This window comes from Chiloscyllium plagiosum, chromosome 27 (assembly GCF_004010195.1).
Source record: "Chiloscyllium plagiosum isolate BGI_BamShark_2017 chromosome 27, ASM401019v2, whole genome shotgun sequence".
NCBI lineage: Eukaryota > Metazoa > Chordata > Chondrichthyes > Orectolobiformes > Hemiscylliidae > Chiloscyllium > Chiloscyllium plagiosum.
Window position 1 is genome coordinate 11,130,858 of NC_057736.1, and position 14,468 is coordinate 11,145,325.

At 39.5% G+C, this 14,468-nt stretch overlaps 1 protein-coding gene and 1 non-coding gene across 2 annotated transcripts in view; one reads left to right on the forward strand and one right to left on the reverse strand.

The window, feature by feature from the left end:
- The first annotated feature begins 52 nt into the window (after positions 1–52).
- trnaw-cca lies at positions 53–124 on the forward strand. Its single transcript has one exon. It is a non-coding gene; the product is annotated as a tRNA-Trp (tRNA).
- Positions 125–11,203: 11,079 nt separating this feature from the next.
- LOC122563412 (ATPase inhibitor, mitochondrial-like) overlaps positions 11,204–14,468 on the reverse strand; it is a 6,584-nt gene continuing 3,319 nt past the window's right edge. The window contains exons 2-3 of the mRNA XM_043717152.1: positions 13,612–13,724; positions 11,204–11,475 (exon numbers count right to left, since the gene is read on the reverse strand). Coding sequence (XP_043573087.1) covers positions 11,322–11,475; positions 13,612–13,724 — 267 coding nt within the window. The 3' untranslated portion in view covers positions 11,204–11,321. The remainder of the gene's footprint in view (positions 11,476–13,611; positions 13,725–14,468) is intronic.

Genomic DNA, 14,468 nt, shown 5'->3' on the forward strand with positions numbered 1-14,468 from the left:
GGACACACTGTAATGCCTGATTAGTGGAAAAGATTTCCCTGTTCGCTACGGAGACCTCGTGGCGCAACGGTAGCGCGTCTGACTCCAGATCAGAAGGCTGCGTGTTCAAATCACGTCGGGGTCATAATTGGTTTTTTAATTTTTGCCTTTCAGGAGGTGAGTTGCAGTAACAATGCGGTTTGCTCCTGCACTTTGTATTTGGATGCATTTTGCTGTCGACGGCGTAACCAATTTCCAGCGGCTCACATTGCCCTACTCCTGTCTTCAAGTTAAAAACTTGTTGAGCTATTCTACAATACTGGCGTCTTTTTTATTTGCATAAAAGAAACTTTGACTCCACTCACAGCTACGAAAGCAGCGCTGTAGTGCCTTTGTCCATCAAGAAACAAACATTGCAAACTGACTTTCCCCGCAGTTGCAAAAACCAAAGGTATTTCTTACTCATGTAGGACCGATTCCTTCTCTTTGCCTGACCTGGTTTGTGTATTATAAACACCATAATATATTACGATTGTATTGAGATTGTATTGAGATTATAACATGATTTATAGGAAAGAGTTTAACTTCATTCTCTATAATATCCAATATGACATGTTTGGAATCAACATTTACATATATTGAGGCAAGGACTGATAACTGAACAGACCCTCATTATACTTTGGCAGAAAGATGTTGGGACTGTGGTCTTTCCCCACTGCGCCTTGGTGGCTGCTGACCCAGGTTTAAGCGCATCCCTCAACAGAGTCCTGGACCTTCTAATGTGCAAGTCTGCAACATTCAATCAAAATCAACTCTTCTCAGTGGAAGACCACAAAACGTCGGAGAGACCAAAGAGGTTTCACCAGGTTAATACTAAAGCTTCATCCTGTAAGAAGGATCTTAATGCGGACCATGGTACAGTGCAGAAACAGATCTTTCAGCCTACAGCTCCTGTACTAGCTCTTTGCTGGAGAGGACTGTGCACTCTATGATTTGTTTCTGCACATGCACACTAAGACAAACATCAGCTGCTTGTTGGAAGATCACCACCTCGGTAAATAACATTTTTTGGTGTGCCCATAATCTCATTGATCTTCCGGTGCAAAGATTTACATGTGACCGACTGAAGGAGACTGGGACATTCTAAGTCTGGAACAATGTACTGAGGGATTCACTAAAGCTTGCGACAGGAGGAAAAAGGTTGAGTGGGAAAAGATCAGAGCCTTAGGTCAGTCTGCCATAGTACAACGAAGGACTGGTAACTGTATAGGTTCCTTCACTATGCCTGACCTGGTATGTCTATTATAAACATCATAACATATTTTGATGCAGCTCAGATTACAACATAATTTATGGAGAAGAGTTTAACTTCATTTCCAATATGAAATGTTTGGAAACTACAATTACAAATGTTATCAATAAAACATATTTTGTATGTTTTACAAAATCACAGAATAATCACAATTGGGCATAGGTTTAGGGTGAGAGGGGAAAGATATAAAAGAGACATAAGAGGCAACTTTTTCACTCAGATGGTGGTACGCGTATGGAATGAGCTGCCCGAGGAAGTGGTGGAGGTTTGTACAATTGCAACATTTAAAAGGCGTCTGGTTGGGTATATGAATAGGAAGGTTTTGGAGGGATATGGGCCAGGTGCTGGCAGGTGGGACTAGATTGGGTTGGGATATCTTTTCGACATGGACGAGTTGGACCGAAGGGTCTGTTTCCATGTTGTACATCTCTATAACTCTATGACTACATAATTACTCGTCTCTTGTAAGAGCCTTTGAATATTCATCCTCCACACCATTTATGATGCTATGCTGCTTATCTCAATCATTCCCTGTGGAAAAGTATATGGTATCCTGCTCAAACAGGCCACTTCATTAATAAGTTACCAGCAGTCTCTCGCAGTTTTACTCCACATCAGTCACCCAAACATTTTTTTTTCTGTACAATTAGGGCAACATGTGCTAACCTTGGCAGTGACATAAACATCAAATGGAAGAATTTTAAATTTTTTTAACTTATTTAAAGAAAAAAATCTTCCACTTGCTATTGATGGAATCTGAAACAGAACATGCACAATGTTACGGGCAATTAGATATAATTTTCCCTGAACTTCTTTCAAAAATATTTCAATTTTATTTCTGGCTTATGGCATGTGAACATTCAATTTGTGCTTTGGTCAACTGTTAACTATTGAGTATCGGACATAGAACATTACAGCACGGTACAGGCCATTCGGACCTCGATGTTGCACCGACCTGTGGAACCAATCAGAAGCCAATCTAATCTGCACTATTCCATTCTCTCCATGTGCCTATCCAATGACCAATTAAATGCACTTAAAGTTGGCGAATCTACTACTGTTGTAGGCAGTGCATTCCATGGCCCTACTACTGAGTAAAGAAACTACTTCTGACATCTGTCCTATATCTATGACCCCTCAACGGAAAACTATGTCCCCTCACGCTAGCCATCACCATCCGAGGAAAAAGGCTCTCACTGTCCAACTTATCTAACCCTCTGATTATCTTATATGTCTCAATTAAGTCACCTCTCAAACTTCTTCTCGCTAATGAAAACAGCCTCAAGTCCCTCAGCTTTTCCTTGTAAAACCTTCCCTCCATACTAGGTAAAAACAATGACTGCAGATTCTGGAAACCAGAGTCTGGATTAGAGCGGCGCTGAAAAAGCACAGCAGTTCAGGTAGCATCCAAGGAGCTGGAAAATCGACATTTCGGGCAAAAGCCCTTCATCAGGAATATGGGCAGAGTGCCTGAAGGGTGGAGAGATAAATGAGAAGAGGATGGGGGAGAAAGTAGCATATAGTACAATAGGTGAATGCAGATGGGGATGAGGGTGATAGGTCGGGGAGGAGGGTGGGGGAAGGTAGCAAAGAGTACAATGGGTGGATGGGGGTGGGGATGAAGGTGATAGGTCAGAGAGGAGGGTGGAGTGGATAGGTGGAAAGGAAGATAGGCAGGTAGGACAAGTCATGGGGACAGTGCTGAGCTGGAAGTTTGGAACTGGGGTGAGGTGGGGGATGGGGAAATGAGAAAGCTGATGAAGTCCACATTGATGCCCTGGGGTTGAAGTGTTCTGAGGCGGAAGATGTGGCGTTCTTCCTCCAGACATCGGGTGGTGAGGGAGTGGCGGCGAAGGTGGCCCAGGACCTCCATGTCCTCAGCTGAGTGGGAGGGGAAGTTGAAATGTTGGGCCACAGGGCAGTATGGTTGATTGTTGCGGGTGTCCCAGAGATGTTCCCTAAAGCTCTCTGCTAGGAGGCGTCCAGTCTCCCCAATGTAGAGGAGACTGCATCGGGAGCAACGGATACAATAAAAGATAATGGTGGATGTGCAGGCAAAACTTTGATGGTCATGGAACGCTTCTTTAGGGCCTTGGATGGAGGTGAGGGAGGAGGTGTGGGCACAGGTTTTGTAATTCCCTCCGTACCAGACCACATCCGAGTAAATTTCCTCTGAACCCTTTCCAAAGCTTCCACATCCTTCCTATAATGCGGTGACCAGAACTGTACGCAATACTCCAAATGTGGCCTCACCAGAGTTTTGTACAGCTGCAACATGATCTCATGGTTCCAAAACTCAATCCCTCTACCAGTAAAAGCTAACACACTGTATGCCTTCTTAACAACCTTATCAACCTGGGTGGCAACTTTCAAGAATCTAAGTACCTGGACACTAAGATCTCTTTCCTCATCTACACTAACAAGAATCTTACCATTAGCCCAGTAATCTATATTCCTGTTACTCCTTTCAAAGTGAATCACCTCACACTTTTCTGGACTAAACTCAATTTGCCACCTCTCAGCCCAAGTCTGCAACTTATCTATGTCCCTCCGTAACCTACAACATTCTTTATCCACAACTCGACCAACCCTAGTATCATCTGCAAATTTACTAACTCATCTTTCTATGCCTTCATCCAGGTCATTTATATAAATTACAAATAGCAGTGGACCCAAAACAGATCCTTGTAGTACCCCAATAGTAACTGAACTCCAGGATGAACATTTCCCATCAACCACCGCCCTCTGTCTTCTTTCAGCTAGCCAATTTCTGATCCAAACCACTAAATCACCCTCAATCCCATGCCTCCGTATTTTGTTCAATAGCCTACTGTGGGGAACCTTATTAAAAGTTTTACTGAAATCTATATACACCACATCAACTACTTTCCCCTCATCCACCTGTTTGGTCACCTTCTCAAAGAACTCACTAAGGTTTGTGAGGCATGACCTACCCTTCACAAAACCGTGTTGACTATCCCTAATCATTTATTTAGAGTTCAGAAATGTGCATTTATTAACTTGCAATATATCTATTAAAAAGTACTGAAAACCCTAGTTGCTGAGTACCCAGTGCTATGCCTCATATTAACTTAATGCACCAGCAGTAGAAAACACCAGTCATATACACATACTGCATAGGAAAAACTTGCCATAACCATCTGGTTGGCATCCCACCATCCCAGCTCACACTTCGTCGTGTCAACCATCATCTCAGTGGTCACTGACATAATTTGGCTCTATGTTAAATAACACTTCTATATTAAAATTCTCACTGTTTTCAAATCTCTCTATGGCATCCCTCCTCCCAATTACTCTTCCAGACCTACAATCTTTTGACGTCTCTGTTCTCTTCTAATTCTAGCCTTTTAGTTTCAATTAGTCCACCATTTGATGCTTCCAATTTCCTAGGCTATTTTAAGCCAAAATTCTAATTCTAAACCGAAAGGCCATAAACCTCAATGTGTGTCTTCCTTTAATATTTGCTAATAAACCTACGTATATTAAAAGTGCTCTATAAAAGCCTTTTATTTTATGAATTCAGAGGGTGTGGAAATCACCAGCTCAACCAGTAGTTATTGCAACACCTAATTCCTCGTCAGAAGGTGGAGGTCAGCTACCTTCCTAGAACACTGCATTCCTTAGGTGTAGGTACATCTACACTGCCAGCAGCAAGGGAGTTCCAGGATTTTGACCCACTGACAGTGAAAGGTCAACAATGTAGTGTGTCTGTGGTTTGGAGAAGAACTTGTTGGTGGTCATGCTCCATCTATCTGCTGCCCTTGTCCTCCCATCTAGCACAGGTTGAGTTATAAATGTGCAGATGTGAAGTATTTATATTTAACATTTACTATCGTTCAGTAGAAAGTTTGCAACAATTTAAAACAATCAAATACATTCTGTTGCCATTTATTACAAAGATGCTTTGTATTTAATATTGCTTAGAAGACTTTACTTTTGAAGGATTGCAGAAAATGAATTCATTTCAATGTTTTGTGTAAATACCTGAGTGGTATCTTTAAGAGATTATTGAAAGTTCACAGTGGACATGGCAGATTTCTTTTTTTTAAATGAATGCTTCCTATAAATCACATAACTATTAACTGCTTACTTTGCTGGATACCCTGATGAGGCTGTCTTGAACAGAAGCTGGAATCAAGATGTTCTTGCTTCTTGTGATTCAGCTGGAGAAGAGCTTGCTTAGAATAAGCTGCCCAGCAGATCTCTCTCACTTACAAAAATAAAGCCATATTTTTGAGCTCAAGGTAAAACCTATTGGTACTTCTGAAATATGGGGAAAACATTTTCAATATGGAATTTTCTGAGCAAGCTCTGTCTGCAAGGCTTAAGAGACAATCATGCAGGATTAGGGACTTGGCCATATGTATCAGAACCTCAGAACAACTAACTCCATAACATTTAACATGTATCCTTTTGCTTTCAAAAATAATCCAATTGCCAAAGCTTTTCCGTTTTTCAGATAACCAGTCTCTGCAGAAAAATCTCTTTTCTTTTCCTCTTTTGCTGAAGACTGTGGATGCTTTGGCGGTATTTAGAGGGAGAAGCATTTGTAGCTCTGTGTCACTAACTGCATATGTTAATAAATTATTGCATCTTTAATGAATAATTTTTGTTTTGATAAAGAAACATAATTACCAGCTTAAGTATCTGCTTGATAGATCTTGGTGTTTAAACACTGATATATAATGGGCCAGACCAAACCTCCTCAAAATATTCTAAGAAAATAGTCTAACTTTTTATTATTTTAAAGGTAAGTGGAAGGCATTGTGTTCCAGGTGCACTTCAGTTGGTCAAAACTACTCAACATTAAGCAAAACCCACTTTCCTTTTATACAACAACTAAAATACAGACAAAATGAAAATAAGAGAATTGGCTTAACTGTAACAATCAAGATGCTTAACAAAATAATAGATATACTAACTACTACTAATTACCTGTTCCAATATAGTTACATTATATAAACACACCCTTGGAAAAGGCAAATTCAGTAAAATAGATTGTCTCACATGCAATTCTACCAGCAGGAAGAGAACCCCAGCTTTTAGTTCTAACAGAGAGAGTAATAAAAGCTTCCGCACCCAGTTTCAAGATTCTAACAACTGCAGAAAACTAAAACTGAAAATTCTGGTTCAGTGGGAGCTTGACCCCACCCATTCAGGCTGCTTCTATTGTTTAAACCCCAAGGCCTCACAATTGTTTACTTTATTAGCTTTGTGCAGACTTCTTCGCACCGGTCTCCCTCAACCTTGCTTCATAAGAAAAGGCAAATGTACACCTCTTTATACTATGGCTTTATCACAACACAGCATTTTATTGGTCTTCCTAGTAACAGGAAATTATATTTATACTATAGGTTGTGATCCATGGAGTATTGGACAAATTAGTTAACATACACATGCATACACTGTGTGATTGAGTATTAAAAGCATATGCCCAACAACTAAATCTTAATTTTTAAAAAAATCTACAATAATGAATAAGATGAAGGCATTTTAAAAATTATGTTTATATTGTTGTGTTTGGCTGAAAGTTCAGCATCTTCTATAGATGGAGGATGCACCACAGAATGAACAGTAGATGGACAAGCTTGATCATCTCAGTACTTTGAGAACATCTTTGAGCATCAACTCAGCAAGTCGATTTAGTTGACGGACCTGAACCTATTCTATTCACAGGCAGTATAAACCATTTCACCAACATTCCAGCTTTGGAAGAATTTCAGTTCTGCGGTAGAGTTAAAAGCTCCTCTCCGAGCCATAGATTATCATGACTGAACAGTATCACTGTCTCTGGATCAAAATCCTGGAAGTGCAAGCCTCCCTGTACCTCTGGACCACAGTGAATTAGTAAGGTGGGTTAACATCACCTTCTTAATAATAACTAGGGATGAGCAATAAACGCTGGCCCAGTCAATCACATCATAACCAATGACTGAATAAAAAATGCGGTAGACAGTTGACCAGCCATATTACGAACAGATGTGATCCAAATATTATTTTGTAAAAGTTGTTGTGGGCCCGTACAAATATATTTTGAACTTTTAAACAAAGGACAATTTGCTCAGGAAAGGGCACTGGGAACAACAACAACAACACTGTACCCAGATGGAGGAGGGAGCTCAAATGAAGTGATTTTCAGAGAGAGGTCACATTGTAACAATACTATATCTCATTAGAAATATAAGTTAGGTAGAATACAGATGTTAAAAACATTACAACTAGCATGAAGACACTATATATACACACACACACTATTAGTTATAATTATTATGCACAGTCAATGAAAAATATAAAAATAGCTAAATGACTAAAGGGAGGTCAGGTAGGACATAACATAATTGGATATGAAAGTAAAAATGTTAACTTCAGAAGAAATCCAGGATCCATCCAACTGATAAGAATGAAAAAGGTTATTCTGCATGGTTATTTTCAAAACCAGGATAAGACTGCACTCAAAGGCAAAGAAGTGAAATCTTTCTACTAATAAACATTTAACATGTGATTCTTACATGATTGAAAGAATAAGGTAGAGATGAAAGGAATGTTAAAAATCACTAGGTAAAAGCTCAAAACTTCAAAAGGCATCTTCACCAAATAAATAAGGAATACAGCATCACATGAAAGATTTGGAGATGCCGGTGTTGGACTGGGGTGTAGAAAGTTAAAAATCATACAACACCTGGTTATAGTCCAGCAGGTTTAATTGGAAGCACTAGCTTTCGGAGCGCCAACCACCTGGTGAAGGAGCGATGCTCTGAAAGCTAGTGCTTCCAATTAAACCTGTTGGACTATAACCTGGTGTTGTATGATTTATCACATGAAAGGAGGTGAGTACCCACATTCGCAAAGCAGGAGGAAGCAAAATGAAACAAAAACCCAAATTTCAAATTACAGACCCTCACATTTCTCAAGGGTATTTTCTCCCATGTGAACTAAATAACTTAAAGCTCAGGGTTTTAAAGTCAAACTGCTCTAAATATTATTGAATAATCTATTCTTACATATTGTTAGATATTTTATTCAGATATTCCAAGATGTTCTTAGTGCATTAGTCATTACTTTTAATATTAGATTCAGCAAATTGTCTCAGTTCAGCTTTTTATTCTATTATCACTTAAACAAACCCTAAACTCTTATGCATTTACTTTAATGGGGGGGGGAGGTAGCAAAGAATATTTTCTGAAACAAATAGCCCAGATCCTTAAAACAGCTGGGATGTTTATAACACATTAAACTTAAGCAGGTTATTTGTAGTATGGTAACATTCTCAGACAGTTTCTTCTCATGGGATTAGTATTTTAATCTCACAAACCAAAAACACTAAGCATCCGCGAAATTAACTAGCTTGAACTCGAGAGAAGTTATCCGAAAAAAAATCTGAACTAAGTTAGTTCTAGAAAGGTTGGAAGCTGTCTAAATCACTTCCACATACCCCAGCTTGCAGCAGGATGACTATTGTATCTTTGAACTCAGAACAAATTTGACCTTTTAAAAAGAGCAACAGAGCACTAGTCTCCTTCACTTTCCTTGCAGCTATTTCCAGCAGTGCATGAGCCGAAAACCCACCACAAGTCATTTTTACTAGTCATGGAGGATTCCTAGAGGATTTGTTTGAAGAACAGGAAACTCATCCAGCTACAACTGGTCCACATAGAAACTCCAGTATCAACAGCTTACTTGCAGAATCCCTTTGGAGTCAAAAAACTATTTGAGACAATCTACAACACATACTTTTCTTCTTTCTTTAATTATCACATGGCCAAACTACCTTAAATACACTGCAGGAGCAAATTACTACAGACGTTGGAAATTGCACTGAAAATGTCAAATGCTAGAGATCACAGCAGGTCAGACCGCATCCATGGAAACAGAGCAAGCTAACATTTTGAGTCGAGATGACTCTTCATCAGAGCTTACTGCAGTTTCTTTTTCATTTTTATTGCCTCTCTCCAGCCTTCTGTTGGATCTACAATTTTATAGGAAAAATATGTTTGCTTAATCAAAATTGCTTGTCAATAATCTTTGATGTAACTTTATGGTAGTAAACCTTTTATTTATTTTGGATGGAAGAAACATGGCTGACTTGTTTTTCATACTAAACCTGACAGTCTGAAACCTATAGAATTGTCCATACCACCAACCTCATTAAACTTAACATTTATGACTAATTGGATTAGAAAAGGAAACCTGTTTAACCACCGATAGTAACTTAAGCACTACAGACTCAAGCATCAATTTATTAAAGAGCATAGAGGCTATACCCTCCCCTCCACTTTTTGATTCGATCAGTTAGAACATATTTTTTAAAAACTCAGCTCAATGATACACCCACCTCACCATTGCAGAAAATACAACATACATCAAACTACCATTTGGTAAATTAGATGTAGCAATTCAAAGTTGCTTGCCACCCTACAGCCCAAAAGTGAGAAGCACAAATTCTGGGCAAGAGAAGCATATTTCTGGCCTCTGAACAATCATTGCAGAAATTATCAAAAGCTCAGTTTTTTTAAAAACTAAAACACAAGCATATCAGCAGCATAGTCAACTTGGCTCTAAATACCAATATGAGATTGCATGCCATTTATCGGAAAGCTCTAAACTCAGAGCCAACCAACTTCACACTAGACATCCACTCCCAAATACTAGCAAGATCAGGAGAATGGAATTATGTTCACATAAGTGTATTGTCAGGGTGTCTATTTAACCAGTATGTCCCATGGAAAGCTCTGCTATATCATTTAATTCCTCTAGAAAACCAATTAGATAGCATATTCTACTAAAATACCTCTTGAAACCAAAATATCAGGCTGGATGCAAATTTGTTCACAATTTATTGTAGCTTATTCAATGCACAATATTATGATCAAATCACCTTCAGCTTGCATAAGGGTTGGAAGTTTACCCTTTCACAGGTCATGGGTATTACTGGTAAAATCAGAACTTTTGCTGCTAGTGTTAATTATTGAATTAAATGGCCTGCCAGGTTTTCAGAGGACTGTTAAAGAGTCAACCACATTGGTGAGTGCCTGAAATGCAGCCCAGTCTGGATTAGGATAGTAAATTATTTTCCTTAAAAGGACATTGATGTGTTAAATCAACTAGCTTTATATTCCTAATTTATTCATTTAATTTAATTGGACCAACTATGATGAGAGTTGATGAACCAGAACATTAGCTTAGTTCCCTACACGACTAGACCAGTAACATTACCATTGATTCACCATCTATCCCCCCATTAAAGTTAACCCAGATGATGTTCTGCCTTTTTACAATATCACTACATCACTGCTACATGAAAACTGTCCAGTTGTCAAACTTCTTCAGCATCACTAAGAAAATAGTCACTTTTAAAGCAAGCCTGACAGATGTGTTATTTGCTCCCAAGCCTAAAATTATTTAAGAGTAATTTCATTTAGAATTATTGTAACCATCAGGTCAGGTATAGGTCATTTAAAAATTCTAGAATTTCAGTGGCCCAAAATTGGAAATGCAGGTATAACCCATATAAACAATGGATAGTTTACAGTTATAGAGCACAGAAACACACTCCTTGGCTCAACTCATCCATGCCAACCAGGTTTGCCCAAACAGAACTATTCCCACTTGCCTGCATTTGACCCCTATCCCTCTAAACCTTTGCTATTCCACAAACCTGTCCAAATGTCTTTTAAAATAGCATAATTGTACCCACCTCTACCACTTTATTCCATATATACTGCACTGTGAGAGGAAAAAGCTGCCCCTCAGATGCCTTTAAATCTTTCCCTTTTCACAGGATCTCTGTACCCTCTAATTTTGGACTCCCCTATCCTGAGGACAGACTCAATTACACAAATCACAAAAAAACATGCACACAGCCTCAGCACTTGGCATAAGCTGTATACAAAGTTTGAGATAGTGAACAGTGATTTTTTTATTTAACAATTTACATTCAAGCACAATTAAGAGTTCACCATTAATTAATGCCATGATTGAAATACTCTAGCAACATAGAAACATTAGAAATCTAGTCACTGTCATAGCCATCGTGCTTCAGCTTCTTGATCTGACCCTTGTGGCGTTTAATCTCACTCTGTAAACGCTGTATTTCATGCTCGTGATGGTTAATCTCCTCTTGATGATGTTTCCTCAGATTTTCAATCTGTTCCATTTCTTTTTCCCTGCAAAACAGAACCACTTTAAATGGCCTGGTAGGTATTGAAAAAGGAAGCATTTTGTTAAAGATAAATCAGAGATTACTTTCTGAAGCCATAGCCAAGTAGCTATACATTTGAAAAGGCAAAAGGGCCTCATCTTTTCAGCAATACATGAGAGCAACTGAGCAGTCATAAACTGTGACGGTGTTATATTGAGCTAAGTGATCATAAAAGGAAGCGTTATGAAGAACCTCTCTACCTTAGGAGACCCAGTGGTGTGAACAAACCTGGAGAAACTTCTCTTAAACCCATACATACAAAATTTAGACAGGAGTGAAGATTGACTACTACATTGGTGCACAGGATCAATATTGTGCCAATGAGTGGTTCAGACATGTTCCAGCTTTAAACATCAAGTATTTATCCAACATACAGTATGGAACTCTGGGATTTGGTCTCGATGCTGATTTCAAGACTCTTGACATGGAGTCTGAGCAATCCTACTGCTGATCAACACAAACTCAAAATTTCCACCTTTAATTTGGCAATGTACTGGCAATCTTGCTTTAGGATACATTAGATGGAAGTAATTGGTGTGCACGCTTTCATTTGCTGTGCTTTTTCAGACAAAGAAAACAGCTTCTTTCTGGGCAGGTTCACATATCATTTGAACATGGTCATTGCCAGGCAATGACCATCTCTAATAACAGATTCCAACCATATCTCATGTTATCCAGTAGTATTACCAATGCTGAATCCTCCATCATCAATATCTTGGGAGGTTACCATCACCAGAAATTGAAATGGACCAAATAAATACCACTGCCACTTGAGTAGGTCAGAGGCTGGGAAATGGGGCACGAGCTCACTTCCAGTCTCCCTGAATCATGAATAATACGATCTACAAGGCAAGTCAGGAGTATGATGGAATAGCCTCCATTTGCCTGGGATGAGTCCAGCTCCAACAACATTCAAGAGGTTTGACACCATGCAGGATAAAACAACCCTCTTCATTGGTACCCCTGCACCACTTTCAAGATTCGCAGTCAGGACATCTACTAAATACACTGCAGTAATTCACCAAGATTTTCCCAGCCTCTTTCAAACACAAACTCTACAACCTAGAAGGACAAAAGGCAGTGGATTCATGGGCACACTATCAACTGCACGTTCCTCTCCAAGCCACTCACCTGACCCAAACTAATTGGCATTCCTTCACTGTTCCTGGGAGAAAATCCTGAAATTTCCTTTCCAACAGCACTATGGATATCCCTATACTCCAAGGACTGCAGTGGTTTAAGGCAGCTCCCTCTCCAGGGCAATTAACACTGGGGAAATCATGCTGGCCAAGCTCATGATACCCATATCACATCAACAAATAAAAGACAAAAGCAGTTTCTATAATCACAGAAAACAATACATTTCTGCAAAAGTCAGTTCTAAAAGATACCAGACCAATCAAGACTCTTAATAGAGTCTTTACCAGAATTGGTGTGCTAAGCTTGTTTTTGATCATTTATAATATGGTTTCAATTGTTAGAACTAGTTGTCAGAAGTCTTACTATCAAGAATGAGTGAATTCACTCTGCTTTTCAGGTATACCTACACTAAATGTAGAACCTATGGTGTTAGTGACTGATAAGGCTCAGCTATTCAATATTTAGGCTCGACCTGAGTCTGTAATAAGTCACATGATTCAACTTGCCACTTATTTAAATACCCCTCAGACAAACTGTAAAAGGGAGGTCACATTTTAGACTAGCAGGGTAGATAAAATAAGCAGGGACTGTGGGTAAGAATTTTCAAAATATCATTTCAAATTACATGTTAAAATGTAACAACTTGCATCAACTGGTTGCAATCATGACAAAAGCAGTGGACTGAGTTGAATACATTGTAAACATTCAGGCTATCAAATTGAAATTTTACACAAATTCGAACAGTAAATTACTCTTGGCAGCAAACGTTCGATCCTTCTAAACAGTTTAGAGACAGTTGCAGAGAGTTGTCAATTTCAGAGAACCTCATCCTCTGAATTCAACAGATCCTCAATCAAGATTTTAGAAACATTAAATTATATAATAACCCAAATCAGTCAGGGCAGGAAGGGGAAATAAACAGGTCACAATTGAGAAACCGACAGATGGTAGAAATTGTTACCTGAAGTATTTCTCCTCTATTGCTGCCTCCCTTTTGCCAAACGCACCTCCAGCTTCTCTTATGCTCCCTCCTCCACCACCACCTTTGCCAGCACCTTTGCCCAACTCTCCCAGCTGAAACACAAACATCATCAATCTTTAGGTTAGCAAATACGCACAGAGCATTGGCCATGTTCCCTTGGAAAATGTCTTCTACCCCTTGGAAGGAAATTATACAGCTTTATATGCAATTTGAAGCAGCCTAACATCTCAGCAATATTAGGAACATTGGTCCTTTGAGGTTTAGGTTTGCTTGCTAAGTTGGTAGATTTGTTCTCAGACGTTTTGGTATCATGCTAGGTAACATCAGTGAGCCTCCACTGAAGCTCACGTGAGGCTTCAACAGAGGCTCACTGATGATGTTACTTAGCATAGGAACAAAATGCCCAAGAACAAACCTCCCAGCACAATAAGGAAACTTACAACCTGAACTTCAACCTGAGTGACAAATCTTCTCAAATCACATTGGTCCTTTGAGTTGCTCCACCACTCAAAAAGATCATGGCTGGTCTGGTTGCGGCCTCAGGCCTACATTATGGTCAGAGCTGAAACTTTATTGCTGGAACAGCACAGCAGGTCAGGCAGCATCTAGGGAACAGAAGATTCGACGTTTCGGGCACATGCCCTTCTTCAGGAATGAGCAGAGAGTGTTCAGCAGGAGAAGATAAAAGGTAGGGAGGAGGGACTTGGAGGAGGGGAGTTGGAAATGTGATAGGTGGAAAGAGGCCAAGGTGAGGGTGATAGGTCGGAGTAGGAGGGAGGCGGAGAGGACAAGAAGAAGACTGCAGGTCAGGAAGGCGGTGCCGGGCGGGAGGGACC